The 27,924-nt window shown below is 37.0% G+C and overlaps 1 protein-coding gene across 3 annotated transcripts; it reads left to right on the forward strand.

The window, feature by feature from the left end:
- The first annotated feature begins 2,174 nt into the window (after positions 1–2,174).
- LOC143023018 (uncharacterized) lies at positions 2,175–26,525 on the forward strand. Of its 3 annotated transcripts, XM_076181462.1 has the most exons (4): positions 2,175–2,286; positions 14,000–14,075; positions 14,491–14,597; positions 16,089–26,525. In XM_076181462.1, the coding sequence occupies exon 4, from the start codon at positions 16,105–16,107 to the stop codon at positions 22,240–22,242; it is 6,138 nt and encodes a 2,045-aa protein (XP_076037577.1). In that variant the 5' UTR covers positions 2,175–2,286; positions 14,000–14,075; positions 14,491–14,597; positions 16,089–16,104; the 3' UTR covers positions 22,243–26,525. The 3 variants fall into 3 exon arrangements, with proteins under 3 accessions (XP_076037577.1, XP_076037575.1, XP_076037576.1); XM_076181460.1 differs by lacking the exon at positions 14,491–14,597; XM_076181461.1 differs by lacking the exon at positions 14,491–14,597 and having other exon boundaries at positions 2,230–2,413.
- The last annotated feature ends 1,399 nt before the right edge of the window (positions 26,526–27,924 follow it).

The following is a 27,924-nucleotide window of genomic DNA, read 5'->3' on the forward strand; positions in this document are numbered from 1 at the left end:
TATAATTAAACATAGTATGATAATAGTAATGATATTAGTAATAATGATAATAGTAATAATAATAATAATAATAATAATAATAATAAAATAGTAATAATAATAATAATAATCATGATAATAATAATAGTAATAATAATAATGATAATAATAATGATAATAATAATAATAATTGCAATAACAACAATAACAATAATAATAGTAATAATAATAATGGTAATCATGATAATAGTAACAATAATAATAATAATGAAAATTATAATAATGATGATAATGATATATTAATAATAATAGTAAGAACGATATTAACGACAAAAATAATAAAATGATAACAATAATGATAATAATAATAGTAATAATAATAATGATAGTAATGATAATAATTATTATCATTATTATTATTGTTATTATTATTATTACAGTAATGATAACAGTAATAATGGTAATAATTAGAAGATATAAATAATACCACTCTGAGGGTGTTTGAAACCCCATACGATCGCAATGGCTGTCTAAATTGTACACACAAATTTACTTAGTGATATAAACTTGATAATGTCATATGGAGGACCTTTTCAAAATTGTGTTCGATGACAATGCCTGAAGACTTCGATCACACCAGCATCGAGGACATTGCCTTGTCTTGCCAAACGTTTAAAGAATGGCATCTGCATATTTTCATGCATTGGAACACCTCTTTATGTGAATAGATACAGTTTATCTATTATTAGTTCTTGTTACGCAAGTGAAATAAAATATTCTAGTATGTAACTCCCTTTAGTAGCGAAAATTATTTATATCGCATTAGGGACTGGTTTTCGTGTTTGTTTGTTGGTTACTACATGCGCACCACAACAGTCGTTGGAGCGAAGGTCAATATTAAAAGATCTGTTGGGTTGGAACTGTTCAATAGATGGAGGCGTCTCTTGACGAATGCAAATAACCAAATGTTGTTAATACAGTTTCTTTCTAGGAACGGATATACATTAAAATCAACATTTTGTTTTTCGCGGCATACACTGATAAAAGACAGTCGCAACATTTCTAGAATGATCTGATTTGTTTACGACTTTATACTCCGTATTCGTTTTGCAGCCGGCAGGGAATGTGAGAGGCTACTGCGTAACCATGGTGCACCATCGCACAAACGTACGTACACACACACACTCACACAAGAAAACAAAAAAACATTGACACGCAAGACCATGTCCGATTGTGTTTTTTGAAGTAGTTCCAATTTAGAATTTTTATCTATTTATATCCATATTTGAAAACATAAAAAATGTAGCCAATTTCAAAAGTTACGCGATGAACATTAGAATTGGCCTTGGTGACGTCACTCGATTGTGTCCGAAACTGTTTACGTGTTATATAACTGAAATGATGGCAAACAGACTATTGTATGAATCTTTAGATATATGAAATTGTATTATGATATTAATGGTTATACTGAAGTTTGCTTGAACGCAACGCACATCCTTTCATTCTTAAAGGAAGGATATTATTAGAAACATATTACGGTCAAGGCCTTGAAACAGCTGACCAAAATATCGATGATTATAAAGACCTACGGTACCATCAGTATAACACTAATACCTTGAATATATTGTATATAAACAATATAGTTATTTCCAAATTAGACAAATTAAAACACTGAAGTATAACCGTCGCTAAAGGCATATAACTCTAAACGTTACTATATGAAATGACCTTACATCATTACATGTAAATGTAAGCTCTATTATACTTATTCGAGGTCCACAGCGAAGTAATCAATTTATTAATTTTCCTCAGAAATATTGACTATTTGGCATCTCGCTTGTTATGTAATTGGATTATGTATATTTGTATTAAAACATAATTCGAATCTTCTATACACTATTTTCATGATTCATATTACGGTGCTAAAAGTTGTAGTTGTGCTGCAGGTTAGGGAAACGACTATCGAAGTTAACATTTGTGAGCGTGTTAGATGTGGATGAGGACGACGTTTGGCATGTTTCTCAGGGTTCAGCACGTCTGTCTGGAAACGACGGTCTGTTTTATAACTTGTATAGTGAGTTACATGGATCAGTACAAGACTGTTTTAATGCTGAATTTCATGTTAATTTGAATGTTTTGCTGGTTAAGCCATTCTTTAGACAGAATTGAGCTCACGCTCTGCGTAAGTCGTATGTTTTAATGTTTGTGACGCTACGGCAACATCTTGTTTCTTCAGTCGCAAGATGGTAGGAACGATGATGGGGCATCGTTGGATTGCTCACAAAAATCGTGAATGTTTACGGCGAGGTAATCACTTTCGTATGCTTAAAACGTCAGAACAAGAGAGTCGAAATGGACAGAGTGATGTGAATATCTTACAGTGTCACAGGAGAAGAGACGAAATGTTTTATTGGAAAATGCCAGCCTTGTACAGGTGATGACGTAATTATATGTGGGTCGTTGAACTACCATTGAACACCGTACCCACGATTTTGTATGGTGTAAACTTGAAGTTGAGTCAGTGCACGGTTGTTTCAGAACATGTTATACTATGAATAAGCATATTTTGAGAATTCCTTGTTTTGTTTTGAGTGCGTGGAGAGGGAAACAACCCCTTAAATATGCGAGTACAAACCCGGGATCATCGAAGTTAGATCAAATATATCGCGCTAAAAAGGTTCACCTTGAAGGTGGGTGTCGAGTAAGTGCGTGTCATTTCTATAAGAGGAACCAACTGCTGCGCCTCTCTTTTTGCGTGCAATTTGTGAATAGTAGTGAAGGTGCACATACCGTCATACGAATTAAATTAATTAAATATCAGACAGGCATTGTTTGTACAAATTAATGTCGATGCAAGTTAAATACGAACTTAAATTATTACGAAATATGAATAATTATAATTATCTTGATTAACATAATCATGTGTAACAAGTAATTTCTGCTTACCAATTTCGTGTGTTGGAACAGTTTATATACTGTAGATAATTAGTGATAATCAATATATTGGTGATCATAATGAACCATGCCTCTCAAACCAAACTACCTGCGGCGGAGGGGGGGGGGTCGTTAACATGAGTGAGTTCAGTGTGTTGTGGAGGTAATAGGTAAGGTTTGTAATGGTAAGAAAGCAGTGCTGCATCACTAAAGCACGGGTGAGGATTCGTCATGTGGGGACTTGAGTTATTTTATTTTGGGGGGGTTGCAGGGCTAAAAGTTCTTGATGTGGGTATGGTATATATATATATATATATATATATATATATATATATATATATAATATATATATACATGTACATATATATACACATACACACACACACACACACACATATATAAATATATATATATATATATATATACATACATACATATATATATACATATATATATATATATAGATCCCTATATATATATAAATATATCTATACATATATATATATATATATATATATATATATATATATATATGGTTACTATGGTTACTATAAATGTGGACAATGTTTTTGACAAGGTCTCCAGACAGACACATACTACTCAAAAAGATTGGGGAGACAGTCTATATAACAATGTCAAGTAGTAGTTAACCAACAGTATAGCAGGAAGACAATGCATTGTGACCCAAAACAGCCAGACCTCTAGTACAAAAAGACAGTACAGTGGAGTCCCTCAAAGTGCAGTACTTTCATCCTTGCTGTTCAGCTGCTTCATGGATGATGTACCAACTGATACTGAACTGATCTCTCATATGCAGATGATTTGACAATAATAAAGTACCTCCAAAGAATACCCAAGGCTACATAAAGAGGACCACAATGGAAATAAGTTTCAAATTCTTTTTATGTCATCCTTGCAATTTTATACATTGAATTTTTATATATGTGTATATCATTAAGATAGAAACTAAACTAAGAAATTGGGACAGTGACTTACTCTGGAAATCAAGAGTAACACTGGTTACTGTGGACAAACGTAAAGAAAATATATATATTTATAATATATATATATATATTATATATATATATGTATATATGTATGTATATATATATATATATATATATATATATGTACATATATATATATATATATATATATATATATATATATATGTATATATAGTAAAATTGAATGACCAAACCCTTCCATTAGAAAGAATCAAAAATATTCTGGGTGTATCATTTGATACTGCTGTGACATTCAGCCCTCATATCAAGGACTGGACAACAAAAAAACAAGAAAACAAATCTGGAAAACCATCACCAGCACTGACTTTGGACAACAAAGAGAAACTCCATTGACCACATATAAGCAGTTCTAAAGACCCACTAGAATACACCTTCACAACATGGTTCCTAACAATCAGCATGTATTTACCTAGTTGTATTTTACGGGATGAGAGCTATGCTCGTAGTGACCTGTTTTCATATCTCTCTGCATCCAGTTTATTCATAAAATCTTGTATAGTTTTGGCACTCATTGTTTCTCAGTTTAGTTTGTTCCAGACATCAATCACAATGTGGGAAGCTATTCTTTTTCAAATATCTTCTGTGATTGTCCTTATTTAGCTTCTTTTCATGTCCTCTTTCTCTTCTGTCCCATTTTAATAAGTTGTCTCTATCAGGAATTTCCATCCCTTTCATAATTCTGTAAATGATCAACAAATCACCTCTTTCTCTTCTCTGTTCCAGTGTTGATAGATTTAATTTATTCAATCTTTGTTCATAACTCAAATTTGAGAGTGTAGGTGCCATTTTTGTCACTGCTCTTTGAATTCTTTCTATTTTTTATTTTATTATTATTATTATTATTATTATTTATTTATTTATTTATTATTATTTTTTTTTATGGAACACAACTTGTGAACACTGCAAAATTTAGTACTGAGAATGATAACAAGATGGACCAAAACCACCTGTATAGGACACAATACAGAAACCAAAATCCTCACAATAGAATATTACATGAAAATGACAGGTACACGATTCTGTGCCAAGACCCAAGCACCAATTGAACACAATAAAAACTGTATCAGCAGAATACTAATGAAACTTCTACAACAGTCTATGACCTAAATCACACAAAACATAAACACAGAAATACATACATACAACTAGGTAAATACATCCATGTAACTAAGCAAGCCCTTCAAGAAAGACCTGCAAACTCTGTACTCTAATAACAACAACCCAGATAAAGGTCCTACAAAGAAAACCCTACCACATCAGAAAGACAAGAACCATACTGACACACCTGCACTCAGGACACCATCTGGCATTAAGATTGTACCAACACAGTGTATATATATATATATATATATATATATATATATATATATATATATATATATATATATATATATATATATATATATATATACATATATGTGTAAATAACCACTAGGAAAAGTAAACTAACGAAGCAGAGCGCTTTCGTGTAATTACATCTTCAGTGCAGATACAAAGAAGGAATTATAAGATGAAGAAACAAGGTACAGAATATATGACATAGTGAAGAGGGCATTCGGAGAGGTAGTGGAAGAAGTACACGTGACGGACGTATGTACTTCTTCCACTACCTCTCCGAATGCCCTCTTCACTATGTCATATATTCTGTACCTTGTTTCTTCATCTTATAATTCCTTCTTTGTATCTGCACTGAAGATGTAATTACACGAAAGCGCTCTGCTTCGTTAGTTTACTTTTCCTAGTGGTTATTTACGCATTTGTGAACACACGCTCCTAGTGTTTTTATTGCATATATATATATATATATATATATATATATATATATATATATATACATATATATATATATATATATATATGTATAAAGGGTGTAACCACCAGGAAAAGTAAACTAATGAATCAGAGTGCTTTTGTATAATACATCTTCAGTGCTAATACAAAGAAGGAATTATAAAAGGAAGAAAGAACATACTGAATATGACATGGTGAAGTAGGAATTTGGAGAGGTAAAAGAAAAATATATGGCTTCACTGCTGTCCTGGCAAATAACCAGCATGGGACAATTGCTCACAAATGGTATACTACAATTTAAAAAAAAAATGAATTTTTTTGGCAAATGTAACTATCTAGATTGTGCAAACCTTGATGGAGGTTAACATTTATTCCCATACTAGATTTGATCAAACTGCATTCAGTTAAATTTCTGTGATATTATTGTTGTTATATGTGATGACTTTGCATTATCCCAGTCAACTGGCTGGTTAAAATTGTTCACATGGATGAATATACAGCTACATTGGTTTCTCTCTCCTACATATTTCTTGTGTTGATTAATTTGTGTTTTGAGTGTTTTATCAGTCTGACCACAATGGAAATAAGCTTACATACTTTTTGTGTTATCCTTGACCTTGGCAATTGTAATTGTTATTTCAAACCATGTGTCCTTTTCATTATATGCACTTCATGTATATTAATTCATTGCTAAATAAACTTACTTTTATTATTATTATTGACCAACATAAAACTGATTACATGATTTACAAAGCATTATGTACTCACACCCTTCATCATAATTGATGGAATTATTTATTAGCAATTGTCTTAGTGTTCTTATTATTAAAAACTACATTAATGTTAAAACCATGGAATAAAACTGGGATGCCTTGCAGGTTGTTTTGGCGAGGTAAAGACAAGAGCTTTTTCCTCCTTATAAGAGAGGTACTTAAGTCAAGGGCACATACCTACTCCCACCTATTCCACTTCCCCACCAGCACCCTTTCCTCCCTCTCATCTTAGCTCCTCATTGATGATGGGTCATCCCAGTATCCTGCCCACTGCCCTGGGTCACAAGCAATGTAGCATGACACAGTATATTCACAGCAAGGCTGCTTCACTTAATCAAAAACCCCCCTCTCTCCATACCCCTCATATATGTATGTGTGTGTGTGTGTATATATATATAATATATATATACAATAATTTTTATGACAGTTGCATGCAGGATTCGAACCCACTGCACTCGGCCATCCGTAGATTACTGTAACAGCGCTGCTATTAGCGAATTTCTCTCATATATATATATATATATCTATATATACACATACATATACCAAAGGTATGTGAGGGGGGGTAGCCAAAAAGAAAAAGGCATAGAAACCACTCCCACCCATTCCATTCCCTACATATTCCACTCTCCTCTGTCCCTTTTATCTTGGCACCTCCTGGATGACGGGTCATCCCTGCATCCTGTAAACTGCCCTGGGTCAGAAGCTGTGTTGCAAGACACAGCACATCCACAGCAAGGCCGTTTCATAAATTCAGCGACCCCCCCATCTCCGTCCCCTCATGCAGAAAAGGAGAAGACGGGGAGAAATCCCTTCGGGCTGCATCAATTTTTTTTTCATACATACTTCCTCACCCCCATCCCCCACCCACTCCCCCTCATGCATCACAGCATCATCCATACACAACCCTTCTCCATTCACCCCTATCTTCTGTCCTCTCCTGTCCTTCCTCCACAGACATTCCTCTCTTTTGTAATGCCCCTTTCGTCCCATCTATCCATCTCATCCTAGGATGCCTCCTCATATTCACTCTTTCCACCTCTGCTTTCCACACCTCTTTTACTAATCTTTCTTCACTCAATCTTTCCATGTGTCCAAACCATCCTAATACTCTTTCATCAACCCTATCTCCCAGCTCCCTTTCCACCCCCATTCTCCTCCTCACCTCCTCATTTCTCACTCTGTCTAGCCCAGTAACCCCATCATACTTCTCAGACATTTCATCTTAAACACATTAAAATTCCTTCTTCCTCTCTTATGTTCCATGTTTGTGCCCTGTACAGTGCTGTTGGCACAATCACTCCTTCATATAACATCCATTTAGCATCCATTCCCAGATGTCTATTTCTCATTACACTTTTTAATCCACCAAGGCATTTACTTGCTTCTCTCAATCTACATTCTACCTCCACCCCCATTCCATCTTTTCCTGCCACATTTGCACCCAAGTATCTAAAACTATCCACTTCCTCCAGTCTCTCACCCTTAATGCTCACTTCCAGCCTGCTGTCACTCTCTCCCCTTGTGCATCTCATCACCTTACTTTTGTCCACATCTATCTTCAGCTTCCTTCTTTCACACACCTTCTCAAACTCTGTCACTAACTTCCTCAATCCCTCCTCTGATCCTGCTACAAATGCAGTGTTGTCAGCAACCAACAACTGGCTTATTTCCCACTTTTCTCCATAGATATATATAAATGTATATATATATGTATGTACATATGTATGTATATATGTATGTATATATGTATGTATATATGTATATATATATATATATATATATATATATATATATATATATTTATATATATATATATATATATATATATATATGTATATATATATGTATATATATATTTATATATATATGTATATATATATATATATATATATACATATATATGTATATATATATGTGTGTATATATATATAATGTACAAACCAAAACCTCACCTCTTATCATCTCTTATCCACTACTTCAAACACCAGTCTTTCTCTCATTAGCATTGAAGTCATTGAGCACCGTTATATATTTAGTTTTTTCTTTATCTATTACATGATATATATCATCATAGAAGGACACAATTTCATAATCAGTTATGAAATGTTTGCATGAACTCGAATTATTTGTAGTGTAGTCAATAATTCCTTTGTCTTGGGTCCTTCTTGTAGGAGGTCCATGGCTCCCAGGTGACAAGATGCAGCCGCCAGGTGGGCTCAAAGTCACTCTGGAAGAAGTACTGCATTGTTGTCTAGGGATTATTAGTGAACGGCATTGAAAGTATAATAAAGTGCTCTGTATCTGTGGTGATTGCATCTTGTGCAGTTTGATTCTGTGGTGAGGCCTTTTCTGAGTTGTTATTTTTTTAATGACAGATGGTGTCTTGAACTATAGTGTACCAGTGTGGTTCTTGCTTCTCTTGAGGGATTTTTGTGTGGGGCCTATGTGTGGTAGTGTTGGAATATTGAGTTTGGAGGTCCATTTTGAAGAACTTGTTTAGTGATTTGCACGTGAATATACAGAACCCGGAAACTGGACACTGAAGCAACGTACTTCAGTAACTACAGACAAATTCTGGAGAATAAAGATTTTGACTGAAATCTGAAAATTCCTGGAAATGTGGCAACACTGGATGCTTACAGTGCTTCATTTGTTTTAGTCTGGTTGTATGATTATGTGTTTATATACTGTTGTAATGATTACTGACAATTCTGATGGTAATTGTTTTTAGTTAATATTGCCATAAATAAATTATCTGTGCCATAGTTAATCATTTCTGTAATTTTTAAAGCATTTGGTCTCATCCATATCGAGATAAACAAGATGTGATACACTAATGACAACTTGATAATTCAACACAAGCTTTGAGACACCATGAACTGTCTCATAGTTTGTGTTGTTGGTCAAGTCAGCATGTCTAGGGCATATTGAAAATCTTAATTAATATGTTGATATTGACGTGGGCACATCTTTTCAAACTTGGAGATATGATCAAATATAGTACAGTGTTAACTAAACAAAAGTGAACATGATCAGGGTTAAGAGTAACAGAACTGTCATATGTGCAATAGAAACATGGGGGGACGTTTGGAATCTTTATTGTGATGTTAAGCGTACATGGAGTGAACCACAATAGGAGAGAGCTACATGCTCCCAGTAAGACAGATAGGTAAAGACTGGCATAGGGGTAACATCGTATTCCCTGCACAGAAGGAAAACAATGCCATGTCCTACATATTTATCAATGAGGGCCTTGTGCCCAAAGAATCCTTGTAACTGGTGCCCTGCTTATGTCAAATGTCAGGGCTCCTTAGAATGCTATACCACACCTCTGTGGTGGAGGCAGAAGTTGGGGGGATCTGCACATGAGGACGGTCCTTGCTGCACCATAGAGTCAAGTCTTCCTTTGCTTGAACCTGAAATGCGAATGGTATCGGCCTGGGCGTGTAGGTGGCGAGGGGCGTTGCGTTGGCTTGCAGGTGGGTTTTCATGAGGGGGGGGGAGAACCATCAATGTTGTTGGGAGACCAGAATGTCACTAAAGTACCGTAGGAAGCGGTTGCGAGTGGTGGCCGGTGAGCTGTCCATGGGCAATGTCAGGCACTGACAGGTGGTGGAGGGCAGTCGGCCGGAAGTGTCCCGTTGTGGAGGGAGGGGGCACATGAGATATGTCAGCCACATCGTCTGCGCTGAGAGTGGCGGCTGCAGATCTCTCAATATCTCTGACATGCCGAGGCACTGAGGGCCTATCCCCATGATTTACACACCTGTGTAGGGCAGTGTGTTATGGGCGCTGAAAGGTGATGGTCCGGAAGGCACTAGGACGGAAGGTGCCAGCCTTCCCAGGAGAAGGGGTGGGGGGCACGCGTGTCTGGCAGAGAACCCTTTGCATGGTTACATGGTGCATGCATGCAGGTTCTACTGGGTGACCAAGATGGTCCCCATCAATGCCTCCTGTGGGCAGCAGTGGTGTTGCCTCCTCCTGCAGTGATGTAGCTGCCACAGGGGAGCAGAAGCAGTTCCTAAGTTGGGTGGGCGTGGCCGGTACGAGTCAGCTGGGCCCCACACAGGTGGCATCCCAGGTGAGGAAGGCGAAGCAGGACAAAGGCCTCCTTGTTCGTGCGGCCTTCTTTGGCCTGGTCCCTGTGCAGGGTGACGTCCGCAGCTAGTAGGGCGGAGCAGTGGGACAAAGGCCTCTTTGTTTACCCCACTATGTGCATGAAGGCGAGCCACTATCACTATCACATGATTTTGCATGGTTCCGTGCATGCTAACTGTATCGGCACTGCACTCATGGTCCAGTGTGTTCACTGTCACCTGTCAGTCTAGTTCCATTGGTATGCGCCACTGATTCACGTATTATCCTATGTTTCACTGTTGCACGTCGCAAGCAATTGCAAGCACTATCCTACTCACTGTGCCATGTCATGTGTGCAACAGAAACGCAGGGGGACGTTTGGAATCTTTATTGTGACATTAAGCGTACATGGAGTGAACCACAATAGGAGAGAGCTACATGCTCCCAGTAAGACAGACAGAAGGAAAATGATGCCATGTCCTACATATTTATCAATGAGGGCCTTGTGCCCAAAGTGTCCTTGTAACCCTATGGTGCCCTGCTTGTGTCAAACGTCAGGGCTCAGAATGCTATACCACAAGAAGTACCTTGTAGATTTTTTTTTTTTTTTTGTAAGATTCAATTGTACTTCTTTATAAGATAATGTATTTAGTTCTAGTCCTGCTCCTACTGCTCAACATTCAAGATAGGTCCATCCTCAGACTTCCTTTAGTTTGTCTTCCACAACAAACAAACAACAAACATGATGTCTTGTAGTGTTGTTGGTAGTGTACCACATCTTGATTCTTGATATTGACATGGCCAAATACTTTAAAACTTACAAATACAAAAAACATAGCTCAAGTAATTTATTTTGGCAATATTAACTAAAACAATGAATATCATCCAAGTTTATGGTAGTTGTCGGTAATTAGTATGACCCTTTATTTATATACATTAGGTTCAACACTCAGAACCTATGGACAAACAGCTTTATTGGATGAATAGTTTCCCCCTTTAGTCTGTAGTTTCAGGGTTCTATATTTTCATGTAATATTACAGTTAGCACGAACTGTTTTGCAAACTTTTTGAGGATGCATAATGGTCAGTGTTTTTGGGACCCATGTGATATCACATTCACAAAAACCATGCGGGAGAAAGTGACTAACTGGCAACCTTCAGCCGTCAGCCATGTGATAACATTTTCAAAGTGATTGAACTACTCAAAGTGGGAAAAAATAATCGAGAAATAGCCAAGGCAGCAGGTGTGACTGAGTGTACTGTGTCCCAACTCCTAACAAAATGGTGTGCAGGTGAAGGGGTTGATACTGTGCTCCTCCACAAACATGCCGGGGGGCAAGGCCCTGAAGATTTCCCTGAAGGCGTTAAGGCTTGTGAAATGTCAGTTGGACCTTAACCCTTCTACAACTGCAAAAGAATTGAAAGAAAAGAACCCTAAGCTCTTTGGTGATGTTTCCATAAGGACAATTCAGGAAAATATTCAGAAGTGGTTGAATTACTCGAAAATGAAAGCACCTCTCATTACAGGTAAACGTCGACTTACGATGGCCGCGACTTACGATTGTTCGACTTTACGATGACGACGACGATATGATAATTTAACCCCTTCCATACGGTGCCGCACACGTAGGCGTCATGAGGAGCAAGTGGATTCGCGATATCGGCGTCTTGATTATATTTATTGTAGTCGCCCCTGTGTTTTTACATTCTCTCAAATGATTCATTCTCTGTGGTTTTCAAAATTCGCGGGTGAAAGAGAGAACGATCGATATAAGCGGTGACTATATTTTATTATGCGAGTATTATTACGTCACGTCGTACGGCTGGCATTGGCTGCTGCCCGCGAGATTTAAGTACCGTACTGAAAATACATACTATAGTGTTTGAATATGGTAAAAAGGATAAAAATAATTAAATAAACTACTGTACATGTTTAATAGGCTATATTCAGTATCTCTGGTGGTTAATATACAGGTAGGCTAGGTACAGTGACCACGGTACTGTAAAAGAGGTCATCAAGGCCAAGGGCTTCCCCATTGGGAAGTAGCGTTGACGGCATAAGTGTTTTATTATTTTTTTTGTAATATTTTAAATAATTTTATAGAAATTTTTTGCATATATTTCCCAAGTAGGCAATACAATCTGTGCTGACTGTATGTGGTACTGGTGGTAGGTTGTACATGTTGGCATAGTAAGTTGTTTTGCTTTTTTTCCAGTTTGTGGTGATTGTGTGATGTAATAAGATGAATGGTGTTAAGGGTTCTAGTTTAGAATGTGTACCTAGTATAGAATTGTTTTCATGTATTCTATTGAGAGGTTATTAATTTGTGCAAATTTCTTATTCAGGTTGTTTTGGTGCATACTATTGGAATGAATCTTTTACATATCCTATTCACAATCCAAGCTACTCTGCCTGATATGTGACATAATTTCACAATGTTACCAGCACTGTTTAAGTTAATCAAGAATCCAACTTTCCATGTGAGTCTTGTAGCTGCAAGAGATTTTCCATCTTCATTTGTATGTCACTCCGTCCCACACTATCCCAACTGATGTTCCTCAGCTTTTCCATGAAACTTTCCAGCCTTTGGTCTTTTGACAGTGTTCTTACATTGTGAGTGTATAACCTTATCATAACACATACACACTCAGGTCAATAAAGAAGCCCTTCAAGACAGACCACTAAACTCAGTGCTCCACAGTCAGCCCCCAGACATAAGCTCCACAGAAGAAGAAGGAAAAAAAAAAAAAAGGAAACACTTTTAGTAAGAACCACACTGGCACAATTGCAATTGGTACAAAGTGCAACTGTGAAACAGCACCAACATGCAATAGGCATGGTCACAGATTCAAACTGTCTCAGTTACATTGTCCACACAGAGGACACAGAATACCTTGTACTACAATGCTCAACACAAACAATCCCTTGACAACAACACAATATGCTTTTCATGAGTAACTTGTGGACTCGCCTGGAGGTTTTTGCTGGTTTCCTGAAGGCTGTGAATCTTCTTCAACAAAGACCAGGGACAATAGATTGATTCAATGCTTAATGACCAAGTCTTGATCTTGAACGATGTTGATTCACATTTGTTGGCATACTGCCTATAAGCTTGGCTGTATTGTCACCAGCTGAAATTGGGAGGAGGAGCAGGGGCTGGTTGTCAGTTCTCCATATATGAAAATGGTAGAAAGTGCATTTGGAATTAATAAGAAAGAAATCTTGGATCCAGTCTGGAAACTGAGCATCAGCCAGTTATGGCTGCACCTGATGGAATGAGGTAGTTAATAGGTTTTGGAAATGGACAGCTCTGCTGTCCATCTTGTAGGACCAGCACAAGTAGTGCCTCCATCATTAATTTGAAATGTGTGTTTATACATTAATGGTTGAGTAATGGGAACTTTGTCTTACAGAGCTGCAGTAGCCACAGGATGATTTTGTTGTAAAACAAACATGTTCAAGGACACATGAAGCATTTCCTAGCCTAAGGTAAGGTGGAAATAGGTCTACTTTAGAATATTATGGTTTGATAGCCATTCAGAGTAGCCATTTCTGAACAAAGAATTTATAAGCAGATTATATGTGTATAAGGTATCAGTATCTTGGCACTGAAAATTTCTTATAGTGCTTTTGTACATATACAGTATGCATGTACATACTATCTGTGTATGTGTATATATACAGACGCTCCTCAACTTACGTTTTAGTTACGTTCAGAACGACCGAATGTAACGTGAAAATGAACGTATGTTGTTACTGTACGTTCCAATAAAGTATGACCGTTCATACTGTACTATACATCCATAAATTCTATTACCGTATCTTATAAAACACCCCTAAATCATTAATTATAAACATAACATTGTAAAACAATAACATTAATTTCAAATAAATTGAATTCAAGGAACATAAAGTGAGATGGTGGAGGAGGGGGAGGAGGAGGAGGAGGAGGAGACAAGGCACATTCAGTCTGTCGATTGTGCCATGTAAACAATGGACGCAGCGTCATGTGTAAGTATCGTTTGAAAGTCTCGTACTACAATTTTTTTATAGTCCAAACGTAAAATCGAAAAAACATAAAACGAATGAATGTAAGTAGAGGAGAGTCTGTATATATATATAGATATATATATATATATATATATATATATATATATATATACACACATATATATACATATATATATATATATATATTGGTTACAAAATAGAATGAGGGGATCATATGAGATACAAAGAAAAGAGAAGTAAAGCATGAGATAAAGGAGGCAAAGAGGAGAGCAGATGTGAAATGGGGAAAGAATATGACAAAATTTTAAGAGTACAGTACTACCTCTCATTAACGGACTAAAAGGGGGTTAACGGTTTATGTCAATGTGAATAATCCATTGATTTGGAGTGGATTTTGGGTGGCATAGTGATTGCACGCACTAAACAACAGCGCTGAAAACACCGCAAACACAGCTAATTAACGTCCATTAATGAGAGGTCTCACTGTAATAAGAAAAATGTTTTGGAAAGAAATTAAGAGAGGAAGAGGTGGTGAATCAAGTAGAGAAGAAGAGGTAAAAGGTGCAGATGGAGAGATCATAATGGAAGAGAAGGCAATAAGAGGAAGATGGGCGGAGTGTTTGAGGGAGTTGCTAAACGTGAAGGATGATAGAGAGGGGAAGGTAGTTGCAATGGGAAGCGCTAAGAAAATGACTGTGATGAGTGAGGAAAATGGAGGATAAGTAAGGAAAGATGAAGTAAAGGCAGTTGTTAAGATGACGAGAGCGGGTAAGGTACCTGAGTTGGATGGATGTCATGCAGAATGTCTGAAAAAAGGAGGTACAGTGGTGGTGGACTGGCTGGTGATGTTGTTTAATGTTTGTTTAACCTCTATAGGTCCACTTTACAAGTGAAAGGGGGACAAGTGTGAGTGTGTTTCATAGGGATCAGTTTGTTAAGTGTAGTTGGGAAGGTTTATGGGAGGGTGTTGATTGAGAGGATTAGGAGAGGAAGAGAGGGAGTAATTGGTGAGGAAATGTGTGGGTTCAGGACAGGTATATATATATATATATCAAGGACTACTATTATATATAGTATAATAGTAGTCCTTGATATATATATATATATATATATATATATATTTACATATATATATACATATATATATATATATATATATATATATATATATATATATATATATACACACACACATAAATTTAAAAATAGTTTAGATAAAATGAGATATGAAGACGGGACACCACGAGCATAGCTCCCCTTCCTGTAAAATACAACTAGGTAAATACACACACATTAACCATATAATATTTGCTTAATGCATTGTGATACTCACACCCCAAACCAAGAGTTCATCTTTGTAAATTTTAACTACTTCCTATGATGACTTGAATACTAATGTGTGTGTGTTACACATGAAAAATTGATGATAAAAAATGTGAATTTTATTATTCTTTCTGAATTATTTACTTACTGTTTACATCTTTTTTATAGTACTCATCAGGGCACAATGGCGATGATTAAAGAAGAATTGAATGAAGATGATCCCCCTCCAGTAGGGGAGATCTTCATCAAGAAGGAAGAAGATTTAATGGAAACTCCGGATACATCCAAAGATAACCATTTGTACATTAAGACTCCCGTAAAGCGAAAAGTTCGTGTTCGTAAGAAAATTGCTGGATTTCCATTCCAGTGTCAGTTGTGTGATGCAAAGTACCAGACTAAGATGGCGTATGACTACCACTTACTGACTCATACTGGTGCTCGTCCACATGTGTGTCACTTGTGTGGGAAAGCCTATCGTGGGAGTGCTCTTTTGCGTTTGCATATAATGGACCATACTGGTGAACGACCTCACAAGTGTCAAGTTTGTGGGAAGGGGTTCAAGGAGGGACGGCAGTTGAAGAAACACATGATGAACCATACAGGTGAAAGGCCATTCAAATGTAATCTGTGTGAGGCAACCTTTAAGTGTAAAATAAGTCTTGAGTCGCATCTAGTAATACATGACAATACTCGATCTCATGAATGTATGGTGTGCAATAAGCGATTTAGACAAATTCAGAGCCTTAGCCGTCATTTGAATTTACACAGAGACAAGCGACCACATAAATGCGAAATGTGTGGATCAGGATATGCAGAACGAAAGCAGCTTAAACTTCATATGATGGATCACACTGGAGAGAGACCCTTCAAGTGCCACTTATGTAAAGCTGGATTTAAGATCGAAAACACTCTTAGAAAACATATAGCAACACATAAAGGTGATCATGAGTGTTCAATTTGCTCGGTGAAATTTTGTTCAGCAAATAGACTGACTCAACATAAAAAAACTCACAAAAGTAGTTGGGAAATGATAAGAAGGCAGCCAGTGCAAAGAGTGGATGAGAGTCTTCTTAGTTGTACAATATGTAATATTCCTTTTAAAACTAAAGAAAGCAAGGAACGTCATCAATTACTTCATGCTAGTCGTGAGGAGCAGGCTGCTGCCAGTGTGACAAATAAATGTGTGGAGAATATAGGAAAAGATAAGGGTAAGCCAAGTCAGAGAGATGTTGGAACAGTCATTGATAAACCAGAAGTCAGGGATGCAGGTACTAATGTAGATTACAGACTTGGGCAAGATATTGGAATAAATATAGATAAGCCCAGTCGGAAGGATGTAGGAATAGGCACTGATATGACAGACAGTCAAGCAGTGAATGTTAGTGATAAGATGATTAAGCAGCATGTGAGACCCTATATAGGCCTAGACAAGGAAATTCAATCGGATGGAGGGCTGAATATTGAGAAACCAGATAAACAGGATATTGGAATTAATACTTGTGATGTAGTTGAGAGGAGTAAGATCAATATTTTAAAGAGTAGAGGAACAGCAGAAAATAAAAGTTTTAACGTTAATAGGAAAGATTTGGTATTGTCAAATGAGGGAGTTGATTTAGGCAGTGAAGGGAGCCTAAGGGAGAGGGCCGAGAATCAAATGAGAATGAATAATGAGACCATAGCACTGCAGAATGGAATGAATAATGTATTGATAGGATGCTCTGAACCTGTAGAGAATATGCTTCCTCCCAATGCCCTAATTGTGAGTGGAATACCACCAAATCAAATAGGAACTATAGTTTTTGGAAATAAGATTGCACCATCCACAGGAAGAACATTCATTATTGGTAGGGGGGTTGCTTCAAGTACAGGACCTGTTGTTCTAGGGACAAGCATGTTTCCCCATTCAGCCATTATTAGGAATGGTGTCATTCTTGGCCAAGCACCAAGCTCCATACTTGCTAGGGACAGGGTCATGGCAAGCTCTGCAGCTGCAGGAAATGGAGTCTTAGCAAACCCAATAATCACTGGAAGTGGAGTTTTGGCAAACCAAGTAGTTACAGGGGATAAAATATCAGACTCTGTTGCTCCTAGTAATGGGGAGTTGCCACACTCAATGATTGTGGGGAATGGAGTCTTGAAAACTTCAGTGGCAACTGGAAATGGGGTTTTAACAAACTCAAAATTTACTGGGACAGGGTTCCTGCCAAATTCAGCCACTGGAAATAAGGTTTTAACAAACTCAAAATTTACTGGAACAAGGATCCTGTCAAATTCAGCCACTGGAAATGAGGTTTTAACAAACTCAACAGGGATCCTGCCAAGTTCAGTAACTAATGGAACTGCAGTTTTGACACCTTCAGTAGCCAATATGGGTACTGTAGTAAACTCAGTAACCACTGGAAAGGTGGTTTTACCAAATTCAGTAACTTTTGAGAAAGTTATCTTTGCAAACTCAGTGGCCATAAGGAGTGGGGCCTCACCTTCAGTAGCCACTAGAAATGGGGTCCTTCCAAACTCTGGAGCCTCTGGAAATGGATTCATGACCTCAGTAGCCACTTATAATGGTACAAGTTCAGTAGCCACTGAAAATGGTACAAGTTCAGTAGCAGGTGTCAGGAGATTCGTACCAAACTCGTTTACTAAAAATGGAGTATTAACTACCTCTGCAACTACTGAAGATGGAGTTGTAACAAATTCCCTAGTCACAGGGAAGGGAGTTTTGACCACCTCAGGAGCTACTGGAAAGAGAAATATAATGAACTCTAAAACCAAAGGGGCTGGAGTCTTGACAAATTCAGTAGACACTGAGGTGGGAGTTTTGACAAATTCTGTTGATGCTGAGTATAAAGTCTTGCACAACTCAGTAAGTGGGAATGGAGTTAAGTCCACAGCTAAAATGAATATAAAACAAAAAACCATGAGAGAGACAATTATGCATAAGAATATTGACACTAAGGTTGGACCCATGCCACGCACAGTGGATAATGGAAAAGGAGCCCATATAAAACCAAGAGCTGTTGAAGCACGGAAAACCCAAGTTTTGTCACACAAAAGGGGTTCAGGTATGTCACCTTCAGTAGAAAAACAAAGAACTATTCAGGAAAGTAAGCTCAATCGGGACAAGAATAGTAGTCATGGAAACAAAAAGGAATCATCAGTCCCCAGAAAAATAACAAAATCTTCTGCAGGGACCCAAAAGTTGACACATCCCGTATCACCAGTTGGATCTGTAACAGATAGTAAAGATTCATTGACAGGAACAGTCAAGTATACATCCAACAAAATAAAACTCACAGGAGGAAAACAATTAGTACCCATCAGGGAGGCTGTACATAATCATTCATCACATCATGTGAAGACATCAAAAATTGTAGATGGAGGGTATAAGAGACCAGGTCAAACAGTAAAGGTTGTTGAAAAGTTCCCCTCATTCTTGGGAAGGAATAGTTCTGATACATTAAACAGAGAACAGCTATCAAGAACTAACAAGACTGGAAAAAATGGGAATTCTTCATGTGCACAGATATTGAACTTGGGAAATACAGTTACCAAAAATATAGGTGAAACAAAGGGAGAGGACAGGACATCAGAATGTGCAAATAAAGAAACATATCTGGCCTCAGCAGAAAAGATTCAGAGTAGTGTCAGTGTAGCTGGTGATAAGCCAACTGCAACATTGGTTAGAAGTGAGAAATTGAAAACGTCAGTAAAAGGAGGGGAGGTATTAAACAAAATTGTTCCAGATAAAAGAATATTGGGTCCAAAAACAGTTAAGCATATATCAAATACTATTGTACCTTGTAAAAAGAGACCGAATACTCCTGTATCAGGTAAATCTGTGTCGGGTGATGAAATAGCTAGTAATGGTGTGTCATGTATATCAATGTTTTGTGATGGGGTGTCAGGCACAGTGATGTCCCAGAAAAAGATTGTAAGTGCATTGTGTTCAGAAAAATTGGGCACAGAAGTAACATGCACCAAAATATCAAAAAGCAAAGTTAGTACCAAGACCCCAGTAAGGAGTGAAATTGTATGTAAAAAGTTGCCAAGCTTGGGGGGTACAACTGATGTTAAAGAAAAGCTTGGTAAATCTAATGTTACAATGGATAGTAATTTGAACATGAGTGATTCCCCTGATAAACAAGCATGTGGAAGTGTGACTGTGGTAAGTCAGCAGAATAATCTTGGAGAGGAACAGCCAGAGGAAAATAAGATTGATTTTGATCAAAATAAGTGTGACAATGCTACTAAAAATATAAAGGTTGTAGGTGATAGTGAATTGAAGGAAGATGATGATGGTGAAGAAAACATGTGTATACAGACTGGTAAATCAGTTGTTTTGACACCTACAAGTTGCTCAGATGGAAACTATAAGTATCTCAACAAAGGAGCTTCACCTGCTAACATCACCAGTACAGCTAGTGTTGTAACAGTTGTTGCAGATTCAAAAGGGAATGGAAATTTGGTAAGTGAAGTATTTGGTAATGTACCAGATGCTGTTGCCAGTCTGAAAGGAGGATCTGGAAGTAATCCAGCAAACTTGATAGGCTTGGTTCCCAATGAAAGTGGGTTTCCAATTATTTTGCTTGATTCAACACAGTTTACACGTGAAGCATTGAGAAATATACCTCACACAATTATGAAGGCTGGTTCAAGTCTTGCTAGTCTAGGTTTTTGTGAACAAGGAAAGACCTCACCAGAAAAGAAAACTGTTTTTAGAGTGGATGCACATAGTGATGTGAAAAAGGGTTCTGATGATAGTTGTTTGGTTGAAGCATTATACAAAATTCCTCACACACCAGAAAAGGAAGAGGAGGTCAGTAAGATGGGAAAGGGAAACAGTATGTCCAGTGAACATCACAAAAGTAAAAAATTTCCTAAGAGAATTGACAATTTGAAAAGGAAAATAGGAACAAAGGAAAAAGGAATGAAGCCTGCATTTGCTAAGCATTTCTCACCCACAAAGACAGGGGAGGCAGAGACAAATCAAGAAAACCTATGTTATGTAACTATTCCTGCAAAAACATCCAAGTCATCAGAAGGAAATGGAACAATTGCAGAATCAGCCAAGAAAATTATTGAAATAAATACAAGTCAAGATTCATATTCATTGGCAGATATGGATAAATGCTCTTCAAATGGGAAAAGAAGAAAGAGCAAGTTTACAAAACGGATTATGGAGTTAAAGGGCATGCTTGATGCTACATTTGATAGTTCATACGACAAGAATGGAGTAACTTGGAACCCATCAAGCAAAAGGCATGGCAAAATTGACAAAACTTCAGAGAAAGAGTGGAGAATAGGTTTAGGAGAAGACCCAGATTCTCCCCCAGTGTGTATGGTCATACCAGGTGGGTCAGATGGGTTAGATATGGGAAAAGTTGACAAAAAGAAGTGTGAAAATAGGGGAAAGATTCTTTTTACCAGATTGTGTAAGGACAGAGAGACATCTGTTGAAAATATTACGACTGTAGATACAACGGGAAATTTAGAAGCAAGATCAGGAAATTACATGAAAGAAGAAAATTCCTGTAAAGCTAATTCTGAAAAGTCAAATACAGATTCTGAAAATTGCTTGCAGGCCATGGAGCCACATGTAGTTTCACAAACTAGAGTTATAAATCCCACAGGAGATGTAAATGCAAGCTGTTTTACAGAAGCAGAAAAAACAGATCATACAAGTTCTTCAAGAAAGAGGAAAAGGAATCCTCTCAATCTGTTGTCAGAGGGCACAGCAGATGTGTTTAAAGTACGAATTAAGAGTGGAGGACCTATTTCAGGTAAAATTGCCATGGTTGAAGCTGAAAAACCCAAAACAGTCCCTATGAATGAAAATGAAAATATTGTAGAAAAGATAGGAGGGAAGAAAATATGTTTGAAGAAGGATAGTTTTTCTGACAACTTGAGAAATCTAAGTGATGTAGAACAGGTGACGTTGGGTGAATCTCAATCTGAAGAAGTTGATGTTGAGATGGTTCATAGTTGTAATGAAGAGAAAATTGAAAAGCCTGATGGTGGTAACCAGAGAATTGGTGGAAATGGGTGCATATTTGACATAAACAATGTGAAAATAAAAGAGGAAGAAAACACAAGTACTGAGGTTGATAATATTAAAATTTCATGTGTTAAAAGTGAGGAAGAGATTAAATGTGACAATCTTTTCATGGCAATATGTAAACAAGAAGAGGATCTGGAAGATATAAGTGTAAAAGAGATGCCACTTAAGTCCGAGAATGATCTCCAGGAAACTAAAATTGTTCCAGTAGACGATGTTCAGGTGAAGGAAGAGGAATTAGAAGAGTGGGAATTAATCTATTGGTAATTTTTTCTTGCATGTTTGTGAATGACCTTGATAAGTTTGTATTATGCAATGTATAATTTTTTTTTTTTTTTTTTTTTTTTAAAGCTTTGAAACATGGAACAAGTTCAAATAATTATCAGGTGAATTGTAGCTATCATATCTACCATGAAATTCATGTACAGTTCATATGTAATTATATCCTTGATTTCCAATTACCATCTTTAGATTTAAATTCATGTACTGTTCCACCTTGGGCTATATCACCTTCTAAGCTATTCTTAAGTAGGTATGCATTTATAAAAAACTATTTCTTCACATCCTTGAGACATGGAGTCTTTTTGATTTGTTCCCATGACCTCTTAAAGCCCTCCAGTCCTTAATAGCATTACAAAGAAAGTTGAGGAAGGTGGTTAAAGAAGACATGGTTGAAGGACCAAGTTTATTCCTGACTAGTTTAGCACCAAGCTTCTTCTTGAATATACTTCTTTCTTATCCACCTTCTTCAACTTATAATGTCTCAAGAAGTGTACAGAAACTACCAAATTTTTCAATATTCACAGATTCTCTTCTCAAGCTATCATCATTTTCAGTGCTAAACAGAATGAAAATGAAAGTGTATTGCACTATTGTATGCTAGGAGATGTATGGGAGTGAATGATAATTGCATACAAACATTTTCAGGAGTGTGAGGAAAGTTGTTGGGTAACTGTTACAAAAGAGATGTATCTAAAGTGAAAAGGGCTGAGAGAAATGGAATAGGTAGTGGTGGTTGTTGGGAAAGAATTAGAGAAAATTGAGTCGAAGATCAGTGGGAGAATCATGAAGGGAGTATACAAAAATTAGAAATGACAGGAGGGTTAAGTGGAAGCAAGATCTCCCTGTAGTATGAAATATATAGGAGTAGAGAGATGTGAAAATAAGGAATCATTAGTAGATGAAGAAAATGACAAAGAAAACAGAAGGGAGAATAGAGGGTTATCAAGGGATGTAGAAATGAGTTCAGGTGTGAAGTGAATTGGGCAAGATGTTTCAGAAAACAGATGGTGGTGAAGTAAAAAATGCAGGTGATGACATTCTGATATAGATTGAAGAATTAATTAGTCTATTGCCTCAATTCCTTCTTGTAGGATACCCATAACCCTAAGGTGAGCAGTAGTAAGTTCTGGGTTGGTCATGGATCACATGGTAAAGAATATAGTACTGCATCTCCAGATATATAAAGTGACCAGTGCAATACAGACATTGGAGAGAAGCATATCCCTGCTGCACATCTTCAAATGCCATCAACATCCTCCCCTCCCTCTGGAGATATAACCTCCTATGGTCCTTAGACTGGGTCCAAGATCTGTCTCACTGTAACTAGGTTTCCTCCACTGGTTCACATTAAGAGAGCTGATAACTGGTGACTACTCCTGTTGACCTACTACTGTACCGTAAGCCAGTGACAGAAACAACCCCACACAACCCCACAACCCCAGCCTTACCTTGACACACTCAACACATGGTTCATCACAAACAGACTCAAAATAGCTCCAACCAAATCTACAGCAACACTTCTCACCAACTGGACAAAAGAACACAAATACATACCTCATCTCTACATCAACAACACTCTAATACCACACACAAACACACCGAAAATTCTTGGTGTAACATACGATACATCCATGTCTTTCAAACAACACCTCACAAACATAAAAAACAAATGCACACCTAGACTTAATGCACTTAAATCAATCACTGGAACAACATTTGGACAAAACAAAGAAACTAATATAACAATATACAAACAATGCATACGCTCAGTGATGAATTATGCGAGTCCTGCATGGGCTCCTAATCTCAGTGAGACACACCACAACACCCTTCAAATCATACAAAACAAAGCCCTAAAAACAATTACAGGCTGCACAAATACATCACCTACAGACCATTTACACCATGAAACAAAAGTCCTCAAAGTCAAGGACCACCTCGACATGAGAGGCACACAAACACTTGCTGCAGCCACCACAAACACATCACACCCGCTACACTACATAGCAGAACACCCACACACACCAAGAAACATTAGAAACATTAAAACTACACCCAAAGACCTTTATTACGCACAGATACTCTCTTCTCTTCCTCCACAACCACCAAATACCAGCCTCCGGAAACATATTCATAATCATATCACTCACCGCTCCATTAACACACTGAAAGACAACACACTGCTGCATGCCAGACCCCCTGATATCCACCCTTCTGAATCCTCTCTCCCACGAAAGGACAGAGTCCACTTGGCCAGACTGCGATGCGGTCACCACCCAGCACTTCTAAGCTACCAGAAGAGGCTGGACGACCGTGTTGTGAACAGCTGCCCAGGATGTAACACTTCACCCCATACCATACAACACATAATGGAAGACTGCATTATACACAATCATGCACGCAAACAACACAACATACACTCTATAAAGGATTTGTGGGAAAACCCAGTTTCGGCTGTGGCCTTCCTTGGGGAGACGGGACTGCTCGGACAGACAGTCTAGGGAACGACAACAACAACCCCACACTAATACAAGGCAGATAATAGACCAGCATTTCTTCTTAAAGAGACATATGGGAAGGTCTGAGGATCATTGCCAGCCATTATGGGACTGCAGGTTTCCAGTCAGTGAAATTGAAGGCAGTAGTTATTATTATCCAGATATAAACTTCAAAAAGTAAACATTCCCAAGAAATACTAGTCGCACTAGCATGCATCCAGATGAGTCACCATCCGGCCATGATATCAACACAAAACGAGCCTAGTTCCAGATATCATAATTATGTGCTAGATGTATACACCACACAGATATGGATCATATAATGAAACACTACCTAGCATTAATACAACACAAACAATAAATTGAAAGAAGTGTTGATTATATCTGGAAGCTCATGAGTAATATCAAGGAGTCATACCTGGCAGATTTTGTAAAGATAAGCAAAGTGGGAAGATCTGGAATGGATATAGAGCACCAGAGGTATGCATTTGGATTAGGACCGTACATACTTGCACTTCTTATCTGGTGGTCTGAGTACCCCTGGAGTATGCAGAAATTTCCTTTTGGAAGAGGGGAGAGGGGCAGACGAAGAATTAGTTCACCATGTCCTCTATATATGTGAGGGTGTGTTCCACATAGTTCAAATTCACATAAAGTTAATTCTGTGGTGAATTTTCATACAATGCAACAAAGTATCACCTTTTATGGCACAGTAGCATGCCTAGTAATGACTACACAACTTTCATAACTGCAGTCTCCAGCAAAAATGGGGACTTCATAGAATAGGTTCATTGGATAATTGTGAATACCCATATAGGGGAGACACATTTGTTGAGTGATTGATGTAGTTTTGATCACTGTTCAAGTTATATCCAAAGATTATGAATAAATATCACATGATTATGAAAAAACATCACATGAGTAAATTGGTTAGAAACCACTGGACTGGTGAGGTACTACTCAGGTTAGAACTAAGGGAGTGAAGATATATAAGGTGTGGAGGGCAATTAATGGACTAGGTGGTGTGGATACAAATCTTCATATTGATAGATTTGAGAAGCTTTACATTTTAGGATGTGCAAGTGATTTGGAGAAATACATTGTTTCATTGATTGAACCCAATTAAAGCACTGGATAGCTGAAGTGTTTTGTTGCCCAAAGAACGGAGCAGAGAAATTAATTTCTGTGTCCTGTGTGAGCTAATAATGATTCAGATGAGATTCAATGACTGTGTAGAACCACTTGATTTGCTGAATATGTATTGGATGCACATGGTGTATTTGTAAATTTTAATGTAAGTAGGTATATAAAAGAATGCATTTTATTAAGTTATAGATCAAAGAATCTCAATCCCTCATCAGTACTTTGTGTGTAAAAATATCTTATGGCAGATGAGGGTTGATTGTATGGTTTTGGTAGGTATTTATGAAGGATATTTGAACTAGGTATTGAAGTGTGTATGGATGGTGGAATGGATTTTGGGCAGTTTTTTCTCATGGCAATAAGATTTATTCATAGTGTTACAAGAATTGCTGCCCACAAGGTATCCTTTGAAGTACAAAGAATCATCAAGCTTATTTTTATTTTCTAACTTTCATGTTAGAAAACATGGATCATCAACCAGTTACACTTAGTTAATGGAATTAGACTTACAATGCCAGATGAACTATTTAAACATATGTAGATATTAAGATGAATTAACAGTGTGTTCAATTTTCAGTCTTATGTTATTGATCTAATAAATAACATGGTACCTCTGGTGAACTAGTAGAAGCAAGATTGTGTTGAGTGATAGACTATGTATCCATCTTTTAACCATTTATCTTATTTCTAAAGAGTTTGGTTATAGTTTTTAACTTATCATTAGCTGTATAAAGAATGCTTTACGTTTGTGTGGGTCTTGTAGAGTGGATATTACCACTTAATTGTAAGTCAATTTACAAATTTTTTTTTTCTTCCTTCAGTTGTCCAGAATCTTGAATGAGTGTGGCAGCTTTGCCTATGACACTTTTGTCAAATATTGCTAGAATTAATGTTTTTTTCACTTTAACTTGGGTGTAGGTGACATTATGTAAAATTTTTATGAGTGTTTATGATATTATTATTGTCAGCCTGTTAATATAGTTTCTTAAATAGCTACAGAGACATTTCTACTCTTTATGATTTTGATTTTTAAAATCCCTGTAAAACAATTTTGATACACTGTTAGGATTATGTTAGTCACTTTTTCTCTTTTAGGATTGTTATATATATATATATATATATATATATATATATATATATATATATATGTATATGTATATATATGTATATGTATATATATGTATATGTATATATATGTATATGTATATATATGTATATGTATATATATATATATATATATGTATATATATAATATGTATATGTATATATATATATATGTATATATATATATATGCATATATATATATATATACATATACATATATATACATATATATACATATATATATCTATACATATATATATATATATATATATACATATATATACATACATATATATATATATATATACACATACACACACACACATACATATACCAATGGCTTTTTCCCCCTTACAAGGGAGGTAGCAAGTCAAAGGCATAAATCCACTTCCACCCATTTCATCCCTACATACTCCTATTCACCACCACTCCCTCTTTTCATGGCTCCTGGATAACGGGTCATCCCTGCATCTTGCCCACTGCCCTGGGTCAGAAGCAATGCCGCAAGATACACCACATCCACGGAAAGGCTGCTTCATTTAACCTCTTCAATATGAGTCAAATTCTCGTGGACAGCATCAGCTGCCTGATGTACGATGATGCATCACAATACTTGCATTATAAAATATAAAATTCAGCTGTATTACTTCTCTTTCACTCTGAATATTAATACCCACAGAAAATATGATCAGGCCAGTTCACATTATATGGGGGTCCCTCGGCTACGACTACAAAATAAATATAATTAAGATGCCCACACTGGCAACCTCATATACAGTACCCACTTGCACAATGCCTAAGTAGGCTTCATCATATGGAAGGGGTTAATCATTAACCCCCCCCCCCTCTCTGCCCCCTCGTGCAGAAAAAGAGAAGACAGGAGAAATCCCTTTGGGCTGTGACAAAATATCATTCACACAT

This window comes from Oratosquilla oratoria, unplaced genomic scaffold (assembly GCF_046742065.1).
Source record: "Oratosquilla oratoria isolate Oo_2021 unplaced genomic scaffold, ASM4674206v1 SCAFFOLD277, whole genome shotgun sequence".
In the NCBI taxonomy this organism is placed as follows: domain Eukaryota; kingdom Metazoa; phylum Arthropoda; class Malacostraca; order Stomatopoda; family Squillidae; genus Oratosquilla; species Oratosquilla oratoria.

Excerpts from the sequence above, each read along its gene's own strand:
- LOC143023018 (XM_076181462.1), top strand. The coding sequence starts at position 16,105 with ATGGCGATGATTAAAGAAGAATTGAATGAAGATGATCCCCCTCCAGTA.